General features: G+C 44.9%; 1 protein-coding gene across 1 annotated transcript; it reads right to left on the bottom strand.

Annotated features, from left to right (window-relative positions):
• Positions 1-10,061: 10,061 nt before the first annotated feature.
• LOC123152488 (thaumatin-like protein 1) lies at positions 10,062-12,254 on the bottom strand. Its single transcript, XM_044572017.1, has 3 exons — positions 11,824-12,254; positions 10,990-11,665; positions 10,062-10,648 (listed from the first exon to the last, which is right to left on the bottom strand). Exons 1-3 carry the CDS (start codon positions 11,888-11,890, stop codon positions 10,435-10,437), a joined length of 957 nt encoding a protein of 318 aa, XP_044427952.1. The 5' UTR covers positions 11,891-12,254; the 3' UTR covers positions 10,062-10,434.
• Between the last annotated feature and the right edge of the window lie 4,073 nt (positions 12,255-16,327).

Here is a 16,327-nt window from a genome sequence, read left to right as displayed (position 1 = left end):
CCCAAATATATAGCGGACAGTTAACGGGCTTGAACAACGATGGGATACAATGGTGTCAAATCTTTAACGGGCCGTTGACGGGCCGAATTGGCACATCTTCTGTGGGTCGTGGGCTTAAATGGATCTGACACAAGTAGGCCTTATATGGGCCGGCCTGCTATTTTTTACTGGGTCGGCCTTTTTCACCGGAATGGGCCACTGTTGGGCCGTGCCACGTGTCGACCTATCATAGGCGCCTCCTGTCCAATGGGTGGATGACATCTGTCCCAACGGTGAGGCAACACGTGTTTCCTCCGGCCAATGATGATTTTACACGTGGAAAATCCCCATTGGTCCGGGTTGTTAACGGGTTATCGGATCCAAAACCGGACCCGATAGCTTAACGGCGTTCCGTTACGGTAGATGCCACGTGTCGGTCACCCTTGACGAAAGAACTTCTGTGATGCGTGATTTATCGTCATGGAAGTGGACACTTCCGTGATGATAATTTTGGTAATGTCATGGAACACTTCTACGACAGCACAGGTATGACTATCTTGATTCTGTCATAAATTTGTCATGGATGTACATGCATGACAGAAAACGTGACCTTCTGTGACAAACACGTATCATCATGGAAGTGTATTTTTTTTGTAGTGCCAAATGGAATCTCTATTCCAGATTTGAGGCGCCAATGATGTTAAACTCACTCCTCAAGCGACAAAATATCTTTTATCAAGCGATTTAGTGAAGATATCCACCAATTGCTTGTCAGTACGAACATGCTTAAGATTGATATCTCCTTTGGCAACATGATCACGAATGAAATGGTGACAAACTTCAATATGCTTAGTTTGGGAATGTTGCACGGGATTGTGTGCAATCTTAATAGCATTCTCATTGTCACAAAGCAATGGAACATGTCTCACATGTATCCCATAATCTTTAAGAGTTTGGGTCATCCAAAGTAATTGAGCACAACATGATCCCACGACAATGTATTCCGCTTCGGCGGTGGATAGAGATACCGAATTTTGTTTCTTGGAAGACCAAGAGACAAGGGATCTACCAAAAAATTGACATGTACCCAAAGTGGATTTTCCATCAACCTTGTCATCGGCATAGTCCGACTTGGAATAGCCAACAACATCAGAAGATGACCTCTTAGGGTACCAAATGCCAAAGTTTGGTGTATGAATCAAATATCTCACTATCCTTTTCACAGCCTTAAGATGACATTCTTTAGGAGCATCTTGATATCGTGCACACATGCGCACACTTAGCATAATATTGGGACTGGAGGCATAAAGATATAATAATGAACCAATCATAGATTGATAAACCGTTTGGTCAACCGGGTTGCCATCCTTCGTCGAGTCAAGATGTCCACTAGTAGGCATGGGAGTTTTCATACCTGTGCTTTCTTGCATGTTGAACTTCTCGAAAGATACTTTGTTTGTGTAACAATGATACCGTCCTTTTGTTTGCTTGATTTGAAACCGAGGAAAAATTTAAGTTCACTCATCATAGACATCTTGAACTTTTCTGACATTAACCTTCCAAACTTTTCACTAAAATGAGGGTTAGTAGAACTAAATATGGTATCGTCAACATAGATTTGGCACACAGATAATTCTTCAGTAACCCTTTTAGTAAAAATAGTAGAATCAATTTTCCCAATTTCAAAACATTTTTCAATAAGAAACTTAGTCAAGCATTTATACCAAGCTCTAGGGGCTTGTTTAAGACTATAAAGAGATTTGTGAAGTTTGTAGATATGATTAGGTTTCTTGGGATTAACAAAGCCAAGAGGTTGCTTAACATAAACTTCCTCCTCAATTTCACCATTTCGAAAAGCACTTTTAATATCCATTTGGTACAAGGTGATATCACGGTGATTGGTATAAGCAAGTAAAATGCGAATGGACTCAAGTCTAGCAACGGGGGCATATGTCTCACCATAGTACATACCTTCGACTTGAGTGTAGCCATGAGCAACGAGACGGGCCTTGTTGCGTATGTAGCGACCAGACCTCAAACGGTCTGATCTCTGTGCTTCAGTATCATCCCTGGATCAGTAATGCTGACAGGCACAGTACTTGAAGGATTTATAACAGAGTAGCAATCACACACTTATTACATCGAATGTCTCAAAAGAGAACTTATTACAAATAATATGGCTTAAGGCCATCTAATGACGATAACAGCGGAAGGCTTGGAAGATAAGTGAGTCCATCAACTCCAACGGCATCACTGAGTATAGAACCACGACCTAAAGGCACTTTACTCGTCGTCTGAAAAGTCTGCAACATGAACGTTGCAGCCCGAAACGGGTCAGAACATGGTATATGCTGGCAATGTAACACATAAAGAGTAATGAAAGAATAAGACTATACTACATGCATATTTGGCTGGTGGAAAGCTCTATGGTTACAGTTTTGCATAAAGCCAATTTTTCCCTACTGCAAAGGAATAAACTTTATTTAACTATCATGGTAGTTGTTAAACATTGAGAGTGTAGACACCCTCTCAATCCCAATTAAGCATCATCATTAAAACCCAACAAAATTAATTAGAGTAACATGATGAGATTCACATGATAATCCAAGTACTAGATACTCAAGCTGTCCATAACCGGGGACACGGCTAACCATGATTAGTTTATACACTCTGTAGAGGTTTGCGCACTTTTCCCCACAAGACTCGATCTCCTCCATTGGGATTCTTGCACTACATGGTGTTTGAGAAACGGATGACCAAGACATAGTCTTTCAGAAGTGCTAGCACCTTACGAATGGGTAGACCGTTACACCTACTTTCCCCTACATCTGCTAGTCTACCACTATAAGAGTTCGCATGACTTAATCAACTATACTAGAGCCCATAGTAGCTTGTGGCTGCACACGGAAGTTTCTAGTATGAATGATCTCATGATCCCTTTGAGCCTGGGTGGCGGTCCATAAAAAAATAGGAAATCGTTGGAATACCCATGTGCCTCAATCCACCCAGATGTGTGTTTAAGTTGCCACCTTAAATAAACCATTAATTTAACAATCTCACATCTTTCATGGATACACTCACCCAATCCACGTCTACTAGCATAGCATGGCAATATAAGCAACGTAGCAGTAACTCCCAAGGGTTTGATAATAAAACAGGTAATAGGTACTACCTCATCTACTTCCCAACCCACAATTTAATTAGATCCTAATCATGCAATGTTTGAGGATTGATCTAATGCAATAAAACTGGGTAGTAGGAGGTATGATCAAAATGTTACTTGCCTTGCTGATGATCCGCGAAACCTAGCGATTCGAAGTAGCAAGCGGCGCACTCCGGGTACTCTATTGCAAACAAAAAAGCATACAATAAGTACTCATCTAATGCACGGATAAAACTCAAATAAGAGATCTAACCAGAAAGTTCAACTTAAGAACTCCGGTTTGCAAAAAGAATAAAATCGAACGAAGCAACGAAAGTCAAACGACAAAAGAAACAAACTTCGTTTACTAATATGGATCTAAGTCAAATTTATCAGAGGCAAAAACTTGTTTGAGTTGGCTAAACAAAAAGAGGGTTTCGAGACGAAACTCCAGGCGCTTGAATCGCCTGATTCCGATAAACGAACGAAAAGCTATACTAGAACGAAAATCGGATTAGGAATCGCGATTAGAAATAATCACGGAAAATCCGAGAAAAAAACGACGAACAGATTAACGAACGAACGTTCGTTATCTGGAACTAAACGATGAACACGTTCGTTAAAACGAACGAACAAGCGAACGCTCGCTAAATAAACTAAACCGGAAAAAAAACCGATCTATCTAAAAAAGGATCTAAAAAACCGATTGAAAACCGGCGAAAATCGAACGGTTTTCTAGGAAAACCCGGAGGCAGCGGCGGGGTCAACCTCGATGGCGGCGGCAGCGGGCGGCGGCGGCGGCGGCGGCCGCGGCTCCGGCAGCGGCGGCGCGGGGCGTGGGGCGGTGGTGCGGCAAGGCGGCGGCGCGGCGCGACGCGGGGTGGTGGCGCGCGGCAGCGGCGGCGGCAGCGGCCTAGGGTTAGGGTTCCGGTGTGGGCCGCGGCTTGGGCTAATAGGCTCGGGGTCGGCGCTATATAAAGGCCCGGCCGGAGGAGTCCTGGCCGAACACGGCCCAAAGTCGGTTTTGTTTTTCTTATATTTACGCGCAGAAAAACAAATAAAAGAAATACTAAACAGACTCCAAAAATCTCGAAATAAATTTTCCCCGGCTTCTAAAATCAAGCCGAACAGGATGAACATTTATTTGGGGCCTAAATGAAATTTTGAAAAACGCGCATTTTTCCTAAATTCAAATAAAATAGCAAAGAACTCCAAAATAAAATCTTATTTGATTTTATTATTAAATCATCAATATTTCTTTATTTTGGGAAAGTCATTTTATTCCCTCTCTCATATTTTTGAAATAGAAATAATTGAAGATAAAATAAATAAAATCAAATGATCCTATTTTCAAAATTTGAGAAAACTCAAAAATGAAAATCATGAAATCCCCAACTCTCTCCGAGGGTCCTTGAGTTGCGTAGAATTTCTAGGATCAAGCCAGAAGCAAATAAAAATATGATATGCATTGATGATCTAATGTATAACATTCCAAATTGAAAATTTGGGATGTTACAGCGTACAACTTGTCCATCCTCATCTTGCTTATTCTGAGACACCCATTTTGTTCCAATGACGTTTTGATCACCGTTGGACTTCTCAACCAATGTCCACACTTGGTTTAGTTCAAAGTTGTGTAGCTCTTCGTGCAAAGAATTTATCCAATCCGGGTCTTCAAGGGCTTCCTATACCATCATAGGTTCAATGCTAGAAATGAATGAGTAATGTTCACAAAAGTTAGCCAAATGAGTTTTACAGCGAGTGGTTCTCCCGGTGTTGATGTCGTCGAGGATTTGTTCAACGGGGTGATTCTTTGAGACTCTTGCTCTAACTTGTGAGAGCTTTTTCTTGGGTTGTGGTGGAACATCCTCCTCCTCATCATCTTCTCCATTATTGGTGGTGTCATTGTTTTCTTGTGGAGGTGGAGAAGGAGGTCGGGGTTGGTCATCTTGTTGTACTTCCTCATTCCCTTTGTCTTGTCGTGTTCCACTTGTGGATGCCTCCATGTCAACTTGTGGTTCACCTTGATGTGAAGTTGAGGCTTCCACTTGAATGGACGAAGTATTCTCCTTCACCTCCGTTGGACAGATCTTGCCAATAGACAAATCCTGAATTTATTTTGAGGGGTCTTTATCTCCTACATCAATTGGCTATTGCTCTACTTGCGAACCATTAGATTCATAAAACTTCACATCTACTGTCTCTTCAACCTTTCGAGTGAAATTGTTTTAGACACGGTAAGTGTGAGAGTTTTAGCTATAACTGAGTAGAAAACCTTCATGAGATTTAGGAGCAAATTTCGAATGACAATGCTTTATCAAGAATGTAGCAATTTGATCCAAATAATCAAAAGTATCCAACTTGGGGTTTGTTACCGGTGAGTAGCTCGTATGCCATTTTGCTAAGAAGCTTGTGAAGATATAGTCGATTTGTAGCATGACAAGCTGTCTCAATTGTTTCCGCCCAAAAGTGTCTTGGTGTCTTTTATTCATCAAGCATCGTTCTCGCAATATCAATAAGAGTCTGGTACTTCCTCTCAACAACTCCATTTTGTTGAGGTGTGTACGTAACCGAGAACTCATGTGAAATCCCTTCTTCGTCAAAAAAGGTACCCACATTAGCGTTCTTGAACTCCGTTCCATTGTCACTTCGAACCTTCTTGATCTTCACTTCAAATTGATTTTGGGCCTTCTTAGTGAAGTTCTTGAAGATATTTTGGACCTGGGATTTTTCATCAAGAAAGAACACCCACGTAAATCTGGAAAAAAGCATCAACAATGACCAAACCAAAAGAGTTACCACTAAGACTTTTGTAAGCATTGGGACCGAAGAGGTCCATGTGAAGTAGCTCAAGTGGCCTTCTCGTGGTCATGATGTTCTTCACGGGATGACTTCCTCCAACTTGTTTTCCCTTGGAGTTGTCTCCAAAAGTCACATACTTGCGTGGACCATCATTTTTGGCAAGCTCATAGAACATGTCTTTATCTCCGGTCATGTGATCAGTACATCCACTATCAAGAATCCACTCTTTTCCTCCATATATGTAATTTCGAAGATTCGCCATGAGACTAAGATTCCTCATAGTCTTCTCACATTCTATGTCAAATTCTTCGTCATCGTCATAATAGCCATGCTCAATGTCATCATCATCGTCATGTGTGTAGTCATCACCTAGTTCAAGTGATTCATTAGACATATGACCATGACAATGTGCAAGCTTGTGAATTCTAATGGTTTCCGTGATGATGCTACTAATGGCTCCATCATCACCCTTGGCACGCATAAGATCATGGAGCTCAAATAGACATTCATCGAACTTGGGATCATTCATCTTATGGAAAGCAATGGACTTTTGAAGAATTTCATTCAGATTTTTCAAAGAGTAATTTGAAAGCATTCCTCAAGATAATTCAATATAGTATATGCGCATTCAAAGGTTGGCAAGCAAACAAGCACATTTCTAGGCAATCCTCTAATGATAAGATTAACAGTCCTAAGATTGTGAACCATGTCAAGATACTCATCGGGGGTAGGATGCAAAGGATCAATGGGAGACACATAAGGGCTAAGAATATACTTGTTCAAATTGTATTAATTGAAAATCTCAAGCATCTTATTTTTCCAAGAACCATAAAACTCCCCATCAAGAATAGGCACTCTATGTCTAATACATCCGACCGTAGACTCGTCCATCTCCCTCCAATGGTGATTAAACCAAAGGAACGAAGACCAATGCTCTGATATCAATTGAAAGGATCGAGAAGAGGGGTCTAGAGGGGGAGATTAGACCCTTAACAAGTAAAAGTGGCAGTTTTTAGTTTCTTCAAGTTAAGGTTGAGTTTAGCACATGTTAAAGGGCACACAATACATTTTACACAAACATAACAAGAGTATGAGCAGCAGAAATAGTAAAGCATGCAAGTGCAAGAATGTAAAGGGATCGGATTGGAGTGTGCAAACGCAATGGAGACGCGGAGAATTTTTGGCGTGGTTTCGATAGGTGGTGCTATCGCACGTCCACGTTGATGGAGACTTCAACCCACAAAGGGTAACGGCTGCGCGAGTCGACCGAGGGCTCCACCCACAAAGGGCCCATGAAGAAGCAACCTTGTCTATCCCACCATGGCCATCGTCCACGAAGGACCTGCCTCACTCGGTTAGATCTTCACGAAGTAGGCGATCTTCTTGCCCTTACAGACTTCTTGGTTCAACTCCACATCATGTCGGAGGCTCCAAAGGGACACCTAACCAATCTATGAGACATCACTCTCCAAAAGGAAAAAGATGGTGTGTTGATGATGAACTCCTTGCTCTTGTGCTTGAAATGATAGTCCCCCAATACTCAACTCTCTCTCACAGATTTGGCTATGGTGGAAGAAGGATTTGAGTGGAAAGCAACTTGGGGAAGGCTAGAAATCAAGGTTCAAATGGTAGAAATGGAAACTCTTGATCTCAACACATGAGTAGGTGGTTCTCTCTCAGAAAATGAATGGTGGAAGTGTAGGCATGTTCTGATGGCTCTCTCCATGAGGAAGAGGGGTGGAGGGGTATATATAGCCTCCACACAAAATCCAACCGCTACACACTTTTGACCCATCTCGGTGGCACCGCTTAGAAAACTCGGTGGCACCAATCTGTGTAAAAATATGAACGTTAGGAATCTCGGTGGGACCGCAGGAAACAACTCGGTGGGACCGATGTGCTGGGGCTTGGGGCAAACCTCATCTCGGTGGTGCCGATTGCATCATCCCGGTGGGACCGAAGTGAAACAATAAGGCAACAAAGAATCAGTCAAGCCATCTCGGCAAGACCGATTACAACATCTCGGTGGGACCAAATTGATTGCAACAAGTCATAGAGAGCTGGCAAGGCCATCTCGATGGGACCGAAGTGAAACAATAGGACAACAGAGAATCAATCAAGCCATCTCGGTGAGACCGATTGCAACATCTCGGTGGGACTGAATTGATTGCAACAAGTCACAGAGAGTTGGCAAGGCCATCTCGGTGGGACCGATATCCATATCGGTGGAACTGAATTGTTAGGGTTTTGGCAGTGGCTAAGTCCAGATGAACTCGGTGGCTCCGAGTAGGAAATATCGGTGTGGCCAAGTTGGGAATTTAGGGTTTGGACATATTTGGGTAGAGAAAGTGGTTGAGGGTTTTGGAGCAATATCACTAAGCACTTGAGCAAATAGATTGTTAAGCAACACCTCATCGCCTTTTAATAGTATTGGCTTTCCTAGGAACTCAATGCAATCTTGGATCACTTAAACAAAAATGTAGATTCTTAAGCTTTTGCTAATCCTTGTCCTTAGCATTTTGAGGGGGTTTCACATCCTCTTGTCCTTGCCACTCCACTGTTGAACTTATCTAAAATATACTAGATAAAACTATTAGTCCAACAAGGGAAATGCTGACATTAATTACCAAAATCACCCAGGGAGCACTTATGCTTTCAAGTTGGTCTTTGCGCCAATGGCGCAACGGGTCATCTAGTGTTGTTAAAGCCTTGCACATGGAGGAGGGTACAATATGGGTCTTCCTTTTCTTCACCTTCGACAACAAACTGACTATCTTTTGCCGTTCTTTTAACCGTCTCCAATGTTGCTCGCGCTAAGTGTTTATGTCAAACTTGTGACCTACACTGTTGCACTGTACTATTAATTTGGTGGTTGTGATTCTTGAACATATGTTGATATGTATGATAGAATAAAAATATGTTGAGTTGTTCCTACATTCGAATTCAAATGCAAATTCTGGTGAATTAGCTATTGCAACAATTTAATTATAGAGAGATAAACACCTTGTGTTTGATTCTACAGATGCTAACACCTTTTTTTAGACTTGGTTAAACTTAGGAAGTTTGCCTTCGGATAAATCTAGAATTTTAGTTAATTTGGAACGATGAAGTATGTTGCAATATGTTTTTTTCGTTGTTGCCTATGGTATTCTAGTTAGTTGCGTCGTTTTTTCATGTCACATAGTATGTTGCACCCCCATTTCAACTTTTGTTTTTGTTGCAACAAAATAGAGATTTAGTGTGTGCCCAAATTGTTTTACTGTATGGGCATGTTTGAACTGCAACACCTTAGAATGATTTTTTGAGATCTTGACAGAAATTTTGCGCACACAAAATAGTTATATGTGGGAGTTTGATGTTGCAATCCAAAAGATGGAAGTTTCACCCGGCAGATGCCTTAGCATCGGCCATCTGTGTATTTAATTAAGCAAAAGCATAAATATGATCACAACCAAACAAAGAAGCAATCTGGCCACCAGATGTCGAAACAGGACAAAAAAACTTTAAGATAAACCGCTGCATCTTCCAAAAGTATGATTTGCCAGCATTAGCCGATGAAACAAAAAAGATGCAAGATGAGACGTCGCCTTCAGCTTGTTAGTGCAGAGGTAGCATCAACGTAGAAGGTCAGTTGATGGTACATGAACAATGGACGTCTGAAGTGAGGAGACCAAAGGCAAAGTGTGACATGGCTAGAACTATTCCTATGCCTGATCTGCTCATAGATAACATCGAATGGACGAAAATGCAGGAACCTTATCAAATATGTCTACTACGTATGTCATTCTTCACGTACTCTTGTTAGTATTATGCCAAATGGGAACCCTGCGTATCCTCAAAAAAAAAAAAAAGGAACCCTGCTTATTATACTGCAACGCCAATTGGTATTCCGAGTAGATGATCAGTTGTAGTAACAGCCAGCAGTCAACATCTTCGCCTGACTGCCTCCTCTTTTCGCTTTCTTTCTCTTTCAGCACCGAACATCATATCTTCAGACTTCAGTGACAACAGAAAATTGATTTACAGCTCAAACAGGATCTGCACATAATGTTGCTTCTTTTTTTTATGTTTTCCTATGCGAACATAATTGCTACTCACAGGTCAACTTCATGCTTCACTTGTAAGAAGGCATTTCAGATTTTTACAAAAAAAAGGAGCTCAGAAGGCAGAGCAATAGTATATTCAGATCTTACAGTCTTCCCACTTCAAAGCTTGCGATCTCCTAGTGACGATGCACTGATCAGGATCCCCACAAAAAAATTGCGCAGAAAGATGAATATAACCAGAAGAACAATGTTTTCAAAAAGGCAATAAAGCAATATGAAATGCCACTACTAGAACAACTACAATTGCCAACATGAGGACGCGTCATGTTCTTTATCAACAAGCAAAAAGGCCTAAAGAACATGATATCCACGTCTCTTCCTCTAGTGCTCTGATCCTCTTTTTTTATCCTAAAAAAACCCTCTGCAGATCACTCCTAGGGATGAAGAATCGCCTGCCTTGCCCGGTCATAACAAGCTGAAACGGGGATGACCCCCCTGTGCCGCGGCAAGCACGACGGCCACAGCAATTGCCAGGGCGGCTTGGAAACCTCCGGACGCCGACCATGATGCCATGGTGCTTCCACCGGCGCCGCTGGTTTTCTTCAAAGATGCCAGCCACACGTCGTCCTCAAGCTGCTCATGGCTCGGCCTCCGCAATGCGTGCTTGTTCGGTTTGCCACTGCGAAGCGTCAAAGGTGATTGATCTAATTAGAGACTCAAAGGTCATTGCAACTTTCTCGCCAAGACCCCACATGCAAGGTGGGGATGGGGATGGAACAAAGGCGAAAGAAAGAACAACTCAATCAATCAAAGCTTCTTTTCCTTGCTCAAAGCCTAACTTTGTCACTTTCTCTTCTTTCCCCATTCCCCATTCCGAATCAAAATCTCATTATATTTTCTAGCCCAGAGAAAATATCATTGTTGAGTTGAATCAGATTCAGTCATTCAGATCTGCAACACTGTGATTTCAACTAGATCGTACTGTCATAGCATCGGAAACTATTCAGAGGAAGGTAGTACCTGTAAGGATTGGACTGCGGGCAGAAGGTAATGGTGTAATCGGTGTGGTTGCAGGTGAAGGTGGAGGTGGCGTCGTCGTAGGCGTAGCTGTAGGACTTGGGGCACGCCGACTTGAAGAGCTGCGAGTACTGGGAGGGGTGGCACGTGTCAGGGTTCCCGTAGGCGCCGTTGCAGCAGAACTCGGGCTTGCCGAAGGCCTCGCAGGCGCTGCGGCAGGCGAGGCCGCCGCCGGAGCGGAGCTCGGAGGGGCAGCGCTCGTTGAGGTCGACGAGGCACCCGGTGTCGGGGCACCCAGGCACGGACGGCTGCACGAGCATGGGCAAGTTGTAGCCGTCGACGAGGCTGACGTCATAGAAGTCCTTCCCGCCGTCGCCGTCGAGGGTGAACTCCGCGAGCGTGGCGGGCGGGGTGGCCCCGGCGCCGCGGCACTCTATCTCGCCGGAGCCGCAGTCCCCCGTGACGCAGGTGCCCTTGCCGCCGTTGAAATTACAGCCAGAGCGCGCCCAGAAGCGGCCCGACCACCCGGTCGGCCCGTAGATTGAGCGCGACTGGCCCGGCGAGAGCGCGAAGCCGGTGGTCTCCAGCGGCGGCGAGGTGGAGCCCGAGAGCAACCCGGGCCACACCGTGTCCGTGCACCGGTTGGCGAAGGTGAACGTGATGGCGCTCACTACCGGTCCTGTGCGCCGCAGAAAAAAATACACAAATCCGAACACTCAGCTCACCAAATCGAAAACCAAGCTCGCAGCTCTACCGCGTGCCTCCAAATCAGGACCAATCCAACGAGAATACCACTTCCACAAGCACTAGTGGATGAACTGTCGGGTGGATCGATACCTTGGAAGAAGGTGATAAGGAGGACAATCGATGCCGGAGAGCCGAGGAGCAGCGACGGCTGAGCCATGGAAGGCCTTCCAAGACTAGCTCTCGAATTGAGGGCGAAACCAGTGAAGCCGCGCTGCGCTGTTGCTTTCCTGTGGAGGAGGAGGAGCTTGGTGACTGGCGAGCTTGCCGAACTGGAATATGGTGGGAAGGCTACGCGGAGGAAAAGGCGGCCGTGTGGTGTGGTGGGGCGGTTGTAGAGGGGGGAGAGGAGAGTGGAGGGCGAAGTGGGCACGAGCACCACCGACCGCGGTCTACACTCGCTCAGCTGATTTTTACTCTGCCGAAGCGGGGGCGGCACGAGCACGACCGCAGCCGGCCGGCGAGATCAACAACGGCCGAGCCAGGCCGGACTCGAATGATTTCCACCTGTCACGGGGGTCAAAGGCTGCGATGCCGATGCGAGCCTCAGAAATTCGGTGTTGTCTCCTATACGTAGTATTTCCTTTGTAAGAGCATCCACGGCCGGACTTCTTAAAACCGTCTCATACGTCTGGGCGAGCTGTCCGGTCAATGTTCGGTCATGTTTTTTTCGATCTAGACGAACGCCTCAGACGAACCTCAAACACCCAAACTGACCGGCATCCCCCATATTCAGTTCAAATATGGGGCGAATATGAGGTGGCCCTGGCATGTCGGGAGCGTTCGCCTGACAAGCCCAGCCTACCACTGGCCTCACGGATGTCCCATAAAAAAACCCATCGGCCTCGTCGGTCTGAAACCGTAGCTCACTCACTCTCCTCTCTCGCTCCGTCCTCTCCTATTCCCTTTGTGATTCCAACCGAATCCGGCGCAATGTCGAGCTTCGGCAGCCGCTCCCATGACGAGGTGGATTTGGAGTATGAGCTTGGCCTCCGCATCGCCTTGGAGCGGTCCAAGGTGGACACGGGAGCAGCTCCGAATCTGCAGCCTCGCCGTAGCCGCAGCTTCCCCGTCGGCGCATCTCGGATGTCGTTGCTGGCCCCTCCCGGCCCATGGGCAGCTCCGACAAACGGTCAGCGCAATCGGCACCTCCCCTATGTCGTCCCCTCGCCCCGCCGGCTGCTGCTTCCCCACGCCGCCCCCTCGCCCTGCCGGCTGCTGCTTCCCCACGCCGTCCCCTCGCCCCGCCGGCAGCTGCTCCCCCTCGTGGGCAGCGGTAGGTGCTTGTGCCCGCCCCGCCGGCCCGAACGCGCACGCTGGAGTCGGAGGTGCGCGTCGCCCACCGCGAGAGGCATCGGGCAAGGGAGAGGGAGGCTGTGGATAACCCTGTCCTCCGCCGGCGTGGGTTACCGGCGGAGCTCGACGAGGACCAACGACTCCTCGCGTGGGTCTACTGCCGGTTGCTTACGACGGGGGAGACGGACGCTAGGCGGCTCCGCCGAAAGAACGCCAAGGCTCTTCGACTTGCCATTGAGCAGTCCGAGCAAGAGGCATTGGAGAAGGCAAAGGAGGCGGCTCGGCTGGCCAACCTCAGGCGCCAGCAAGACCGGGTCGTCCAACACATCAAGGGCCTTGTCATCGTCGATTGCTCGTCTGATGACGACCATGGCTCCTCCTCCGACGAATCGGACGATTCTCCACCAGCCGCCGACGGGTACAACTACGTCGGCGACCATAAGGGGAATGGGCCGGCTCGGAAGTGGTGAAGTTGATTTTAATTTCAAGTTTTAGATGTAGTATAACATTCTTCTTCGTTTATTTGAACTTTGGTGGATCTTTTGGTGAACTATTGTGCTATTTCTATGTCCGGAGCTGATGTACGTACTTTCATCGACGTTGCATGATATAGTATGGATATAGGGGTTGAGATATGAGAGACACGGATGTGGATGACGCGATTTGAGGAGTGCTCGGTCACTATCCGCGGATGCGTCCGCGGGCGTTCGAGGGCCCGGATTTGCCAAGTCCGGTTGTAGATGCTCTAAGGGCATATACAATGGTGGCATATGGATACAGATGTCTCATGAAAAAAAGTAACTTGAGGCATCTATATTGATTTTTTTCTCTTCAACACAAGCTACTGCTAGTGGACCTCATCATAGAATAGAAAGTAGACCCTTACTACACATGCATCCATACTCTTCATTTTAACTTTTTCAGCTTTTTATACCGGACCATATTTTTTCTCCCCAAGCACCCGCCTCTTGCAAAGGCTCTTGCTTCCCTATCCAAACCTACATTCCCTGACATCCAAAACTACATGGAACATGGGGCATCACCATGAGGCTACGCATTGTACATGCCCTAAAGAAATATAAGAGAGTTTAGATCATAATGATCTAAACATTTTATATTTCTTTACGGAGGGAGTACCAATTTAGTGAGTGTGACGCACCGGTCTACTCATTCGTTCGTTGATTATTATTTTCTTCAGTTTTGCTAAACCATAGCCATAAGTATCATCTACTCCCGCCGTTCCTAAATATAAGATGTTTTAGTAGTTCAATTAAGCTGCCAAAACGTCATATATTAAGAAACAGAGGTAGTAAGTCTATGCCATTGATTTTTTATTTTTTTAATCTTTGATTGTGTCACTTAGATGTGCAATAACTAGAGAACATCTAGATGTGTCCTAAACAAACCTTTTTTCTTTTTTGCGATAAAACTAATGGTTTGATTCTGTGCTGCGTGGATTCTGGTATTTCGATTTGTTGGATGATAAATTTTTGCCATTTCTGTAGAATTGTATCACTGTATATATGTTCACATAAGCATTGAGTCGTTGAACAAGGGGACGCCCTCTCAGGGGTAGCTGGGCGTGCAGATCACGACATTTGGCAATTCACACCTGGACAGGTAACATACAAGGTATCCACAACCTATGCCACTTTGACCATTGCCCCAGAAATCATACCAGCAATCAAGTGGCTATGGAAAACCTGTTGCCAACTTAAGCACAAGATTTTCTTTTGGTTATTGCTCAATGACAGGATTAACACCGGGGCCCTTTTGCAGAGAAAAGGTTTCTTTTTGCAGGATTACACTTGTGTCATGTGCAACCTGCAAGCCCTGGAGACAAGGGATCACCTTTTCTTTCATTGTCAATTTGCACAATTATGCTGGAGCTACATTTGCACCAACTGGCAGCCAGCACATACAGGCATTCAGGAGGAAATTAGCAACCTAAAGCAACTGCTGAGTGTACCATATGCGATGGAGATCATCATCCTAACCTGCTGGGCAATCTGGACAACTAGGAATGATCACATATTCCAACACATTCAGCCAAGCATATACAAATGCAGAAAGAAGCTAAAAGAAGAACTCAAATGGATCATCTACAGAGTCAAGAGGAAGGAATACAGTGGATTTGAGGCTTGGATCAAATCCTTTAGATAACTTGCTATGCTGTTGTTGTATTTGTTGTTTACTGTCTCTTCTTTCTTTCCTTAGTTTTGTTTGTATCTTCGATGTATACTATTTTTTTTATTTTTTCAGACCTTATTCTTTGTACTATATATATTTTAAAAATAATAAAAATACGCAGCAGAGTCCTGCTGTTTCCCTCAAAAAAAAACCATTGTTGCCATCCTGGTACCGTCGGAGGAAGCCAGTAGACCATGTGCACATTGATCCAAATAATGCCTGATTTACAAAGATCTTAAAGCTACTAAAGTGATTGAAAGGATCGTGGTACATGAGATGACACTGAAGGGCAAAGAGGAACTTGATTGTCAATCGAGTAATAGTGCTTACAAGGCCACTAGTGACACTCCAAACACTTCAAGTGAGAAGTTAAAGGATGTTTCTAATGAAGAACTTGGTATCATGGTTCATGATATGTCTCCATCTATCTACTTTTTCTAAAGTTTTTGCTCTTGTTTTCGACTCTAATTTGCATGATTTGAATGAAACTAACACGAACTGACGATGTTTTCAGCAAAACTATCATGGTGTTGTTTTTTGTGCAGAAATAAAAATTCTCGGAATTGAACGAATTTTTTTGGAGAATTATTTTGGAATAAAATAAGAATTACTGGAACCAATACCACTTGATGGGGGGGGCAGCTGCCCACTAGGTACCAGGGCGCGCCACCCCCCTCTGGCGCGCCCTGGTGGGTAGTGGGGCCCATGAGGCTCTGCTGACCCTAATTCCAACTCTATAAAGTCCTATTTTTTGAGAAAAAAATAAGAGAGGAAGTTTCATCGCGTTTTACAATATGGAGCCACCGCCACCTTCTGTTCTTCATCGGGAGGCCAAATCTGAAGTCCGTTCGGGGCTCTAGAGAGGGGGATCTTCCGTCTTCGTCATCATCAACCATCATCCATCACCAATTTCATGATGCTCACCGCCAGGAGTGAGTAATTCCTCATAGACTTGCTGGACGGTGATGGGTTGGATGAGATTCATCATGTAATCGAGTTAGTTTTGTTAGGGCTTGATCCCTAGTATCCACTATGTTCTGAGATTGATGTTGATATGACTTTGCTATGCTTAATGCTTGTCACTAGGGCCTGAGTGACATGATTTCATATC

This window comes from Triticum aestivum, chromosome 7A, assembly GCF_018294505.1.
Source record: "Triticum aestivum cultivar Chinese Spring chromosome 7A, IWGSC CS RefSeq v2.1, whole genome shotgun sequence".
Classification (NCBI taxonomy): Eukaryota; Viridiplantae; Streptophyta; class Magnoliopsida; order Poales; family Poaceae; genus Triticum; species Triticum aestivum.
This window is presented reverse-complemented; position numbering and strand designations above follow the sequence as displayed.

Bases quoted from the DNA above. Each gene is read 5' to 3' on its own strand.
- LOC123152488 (XM_044572017.1), bottom strand. From the start codon at position 11,890: ATGGCTCAGCCGTCGCTGCTCCTCGGCTCTCCGGCATCGATTGTCCTC. The intron at 11,666-11,823 runs GTATCGATCCAC...TGCGGCGCACAG, and splicing joins CCTTATCACCTTCTTCCAAG to GACCGGTAGTGAGCGCCATC. The intron at 10,649-10,989 runs GTACTACCTTCC...GACGCTTCGCAG, and splicing joins CCGCAGTCCAATCCTTACAG to TGGCAAACCGAACAAGCACG.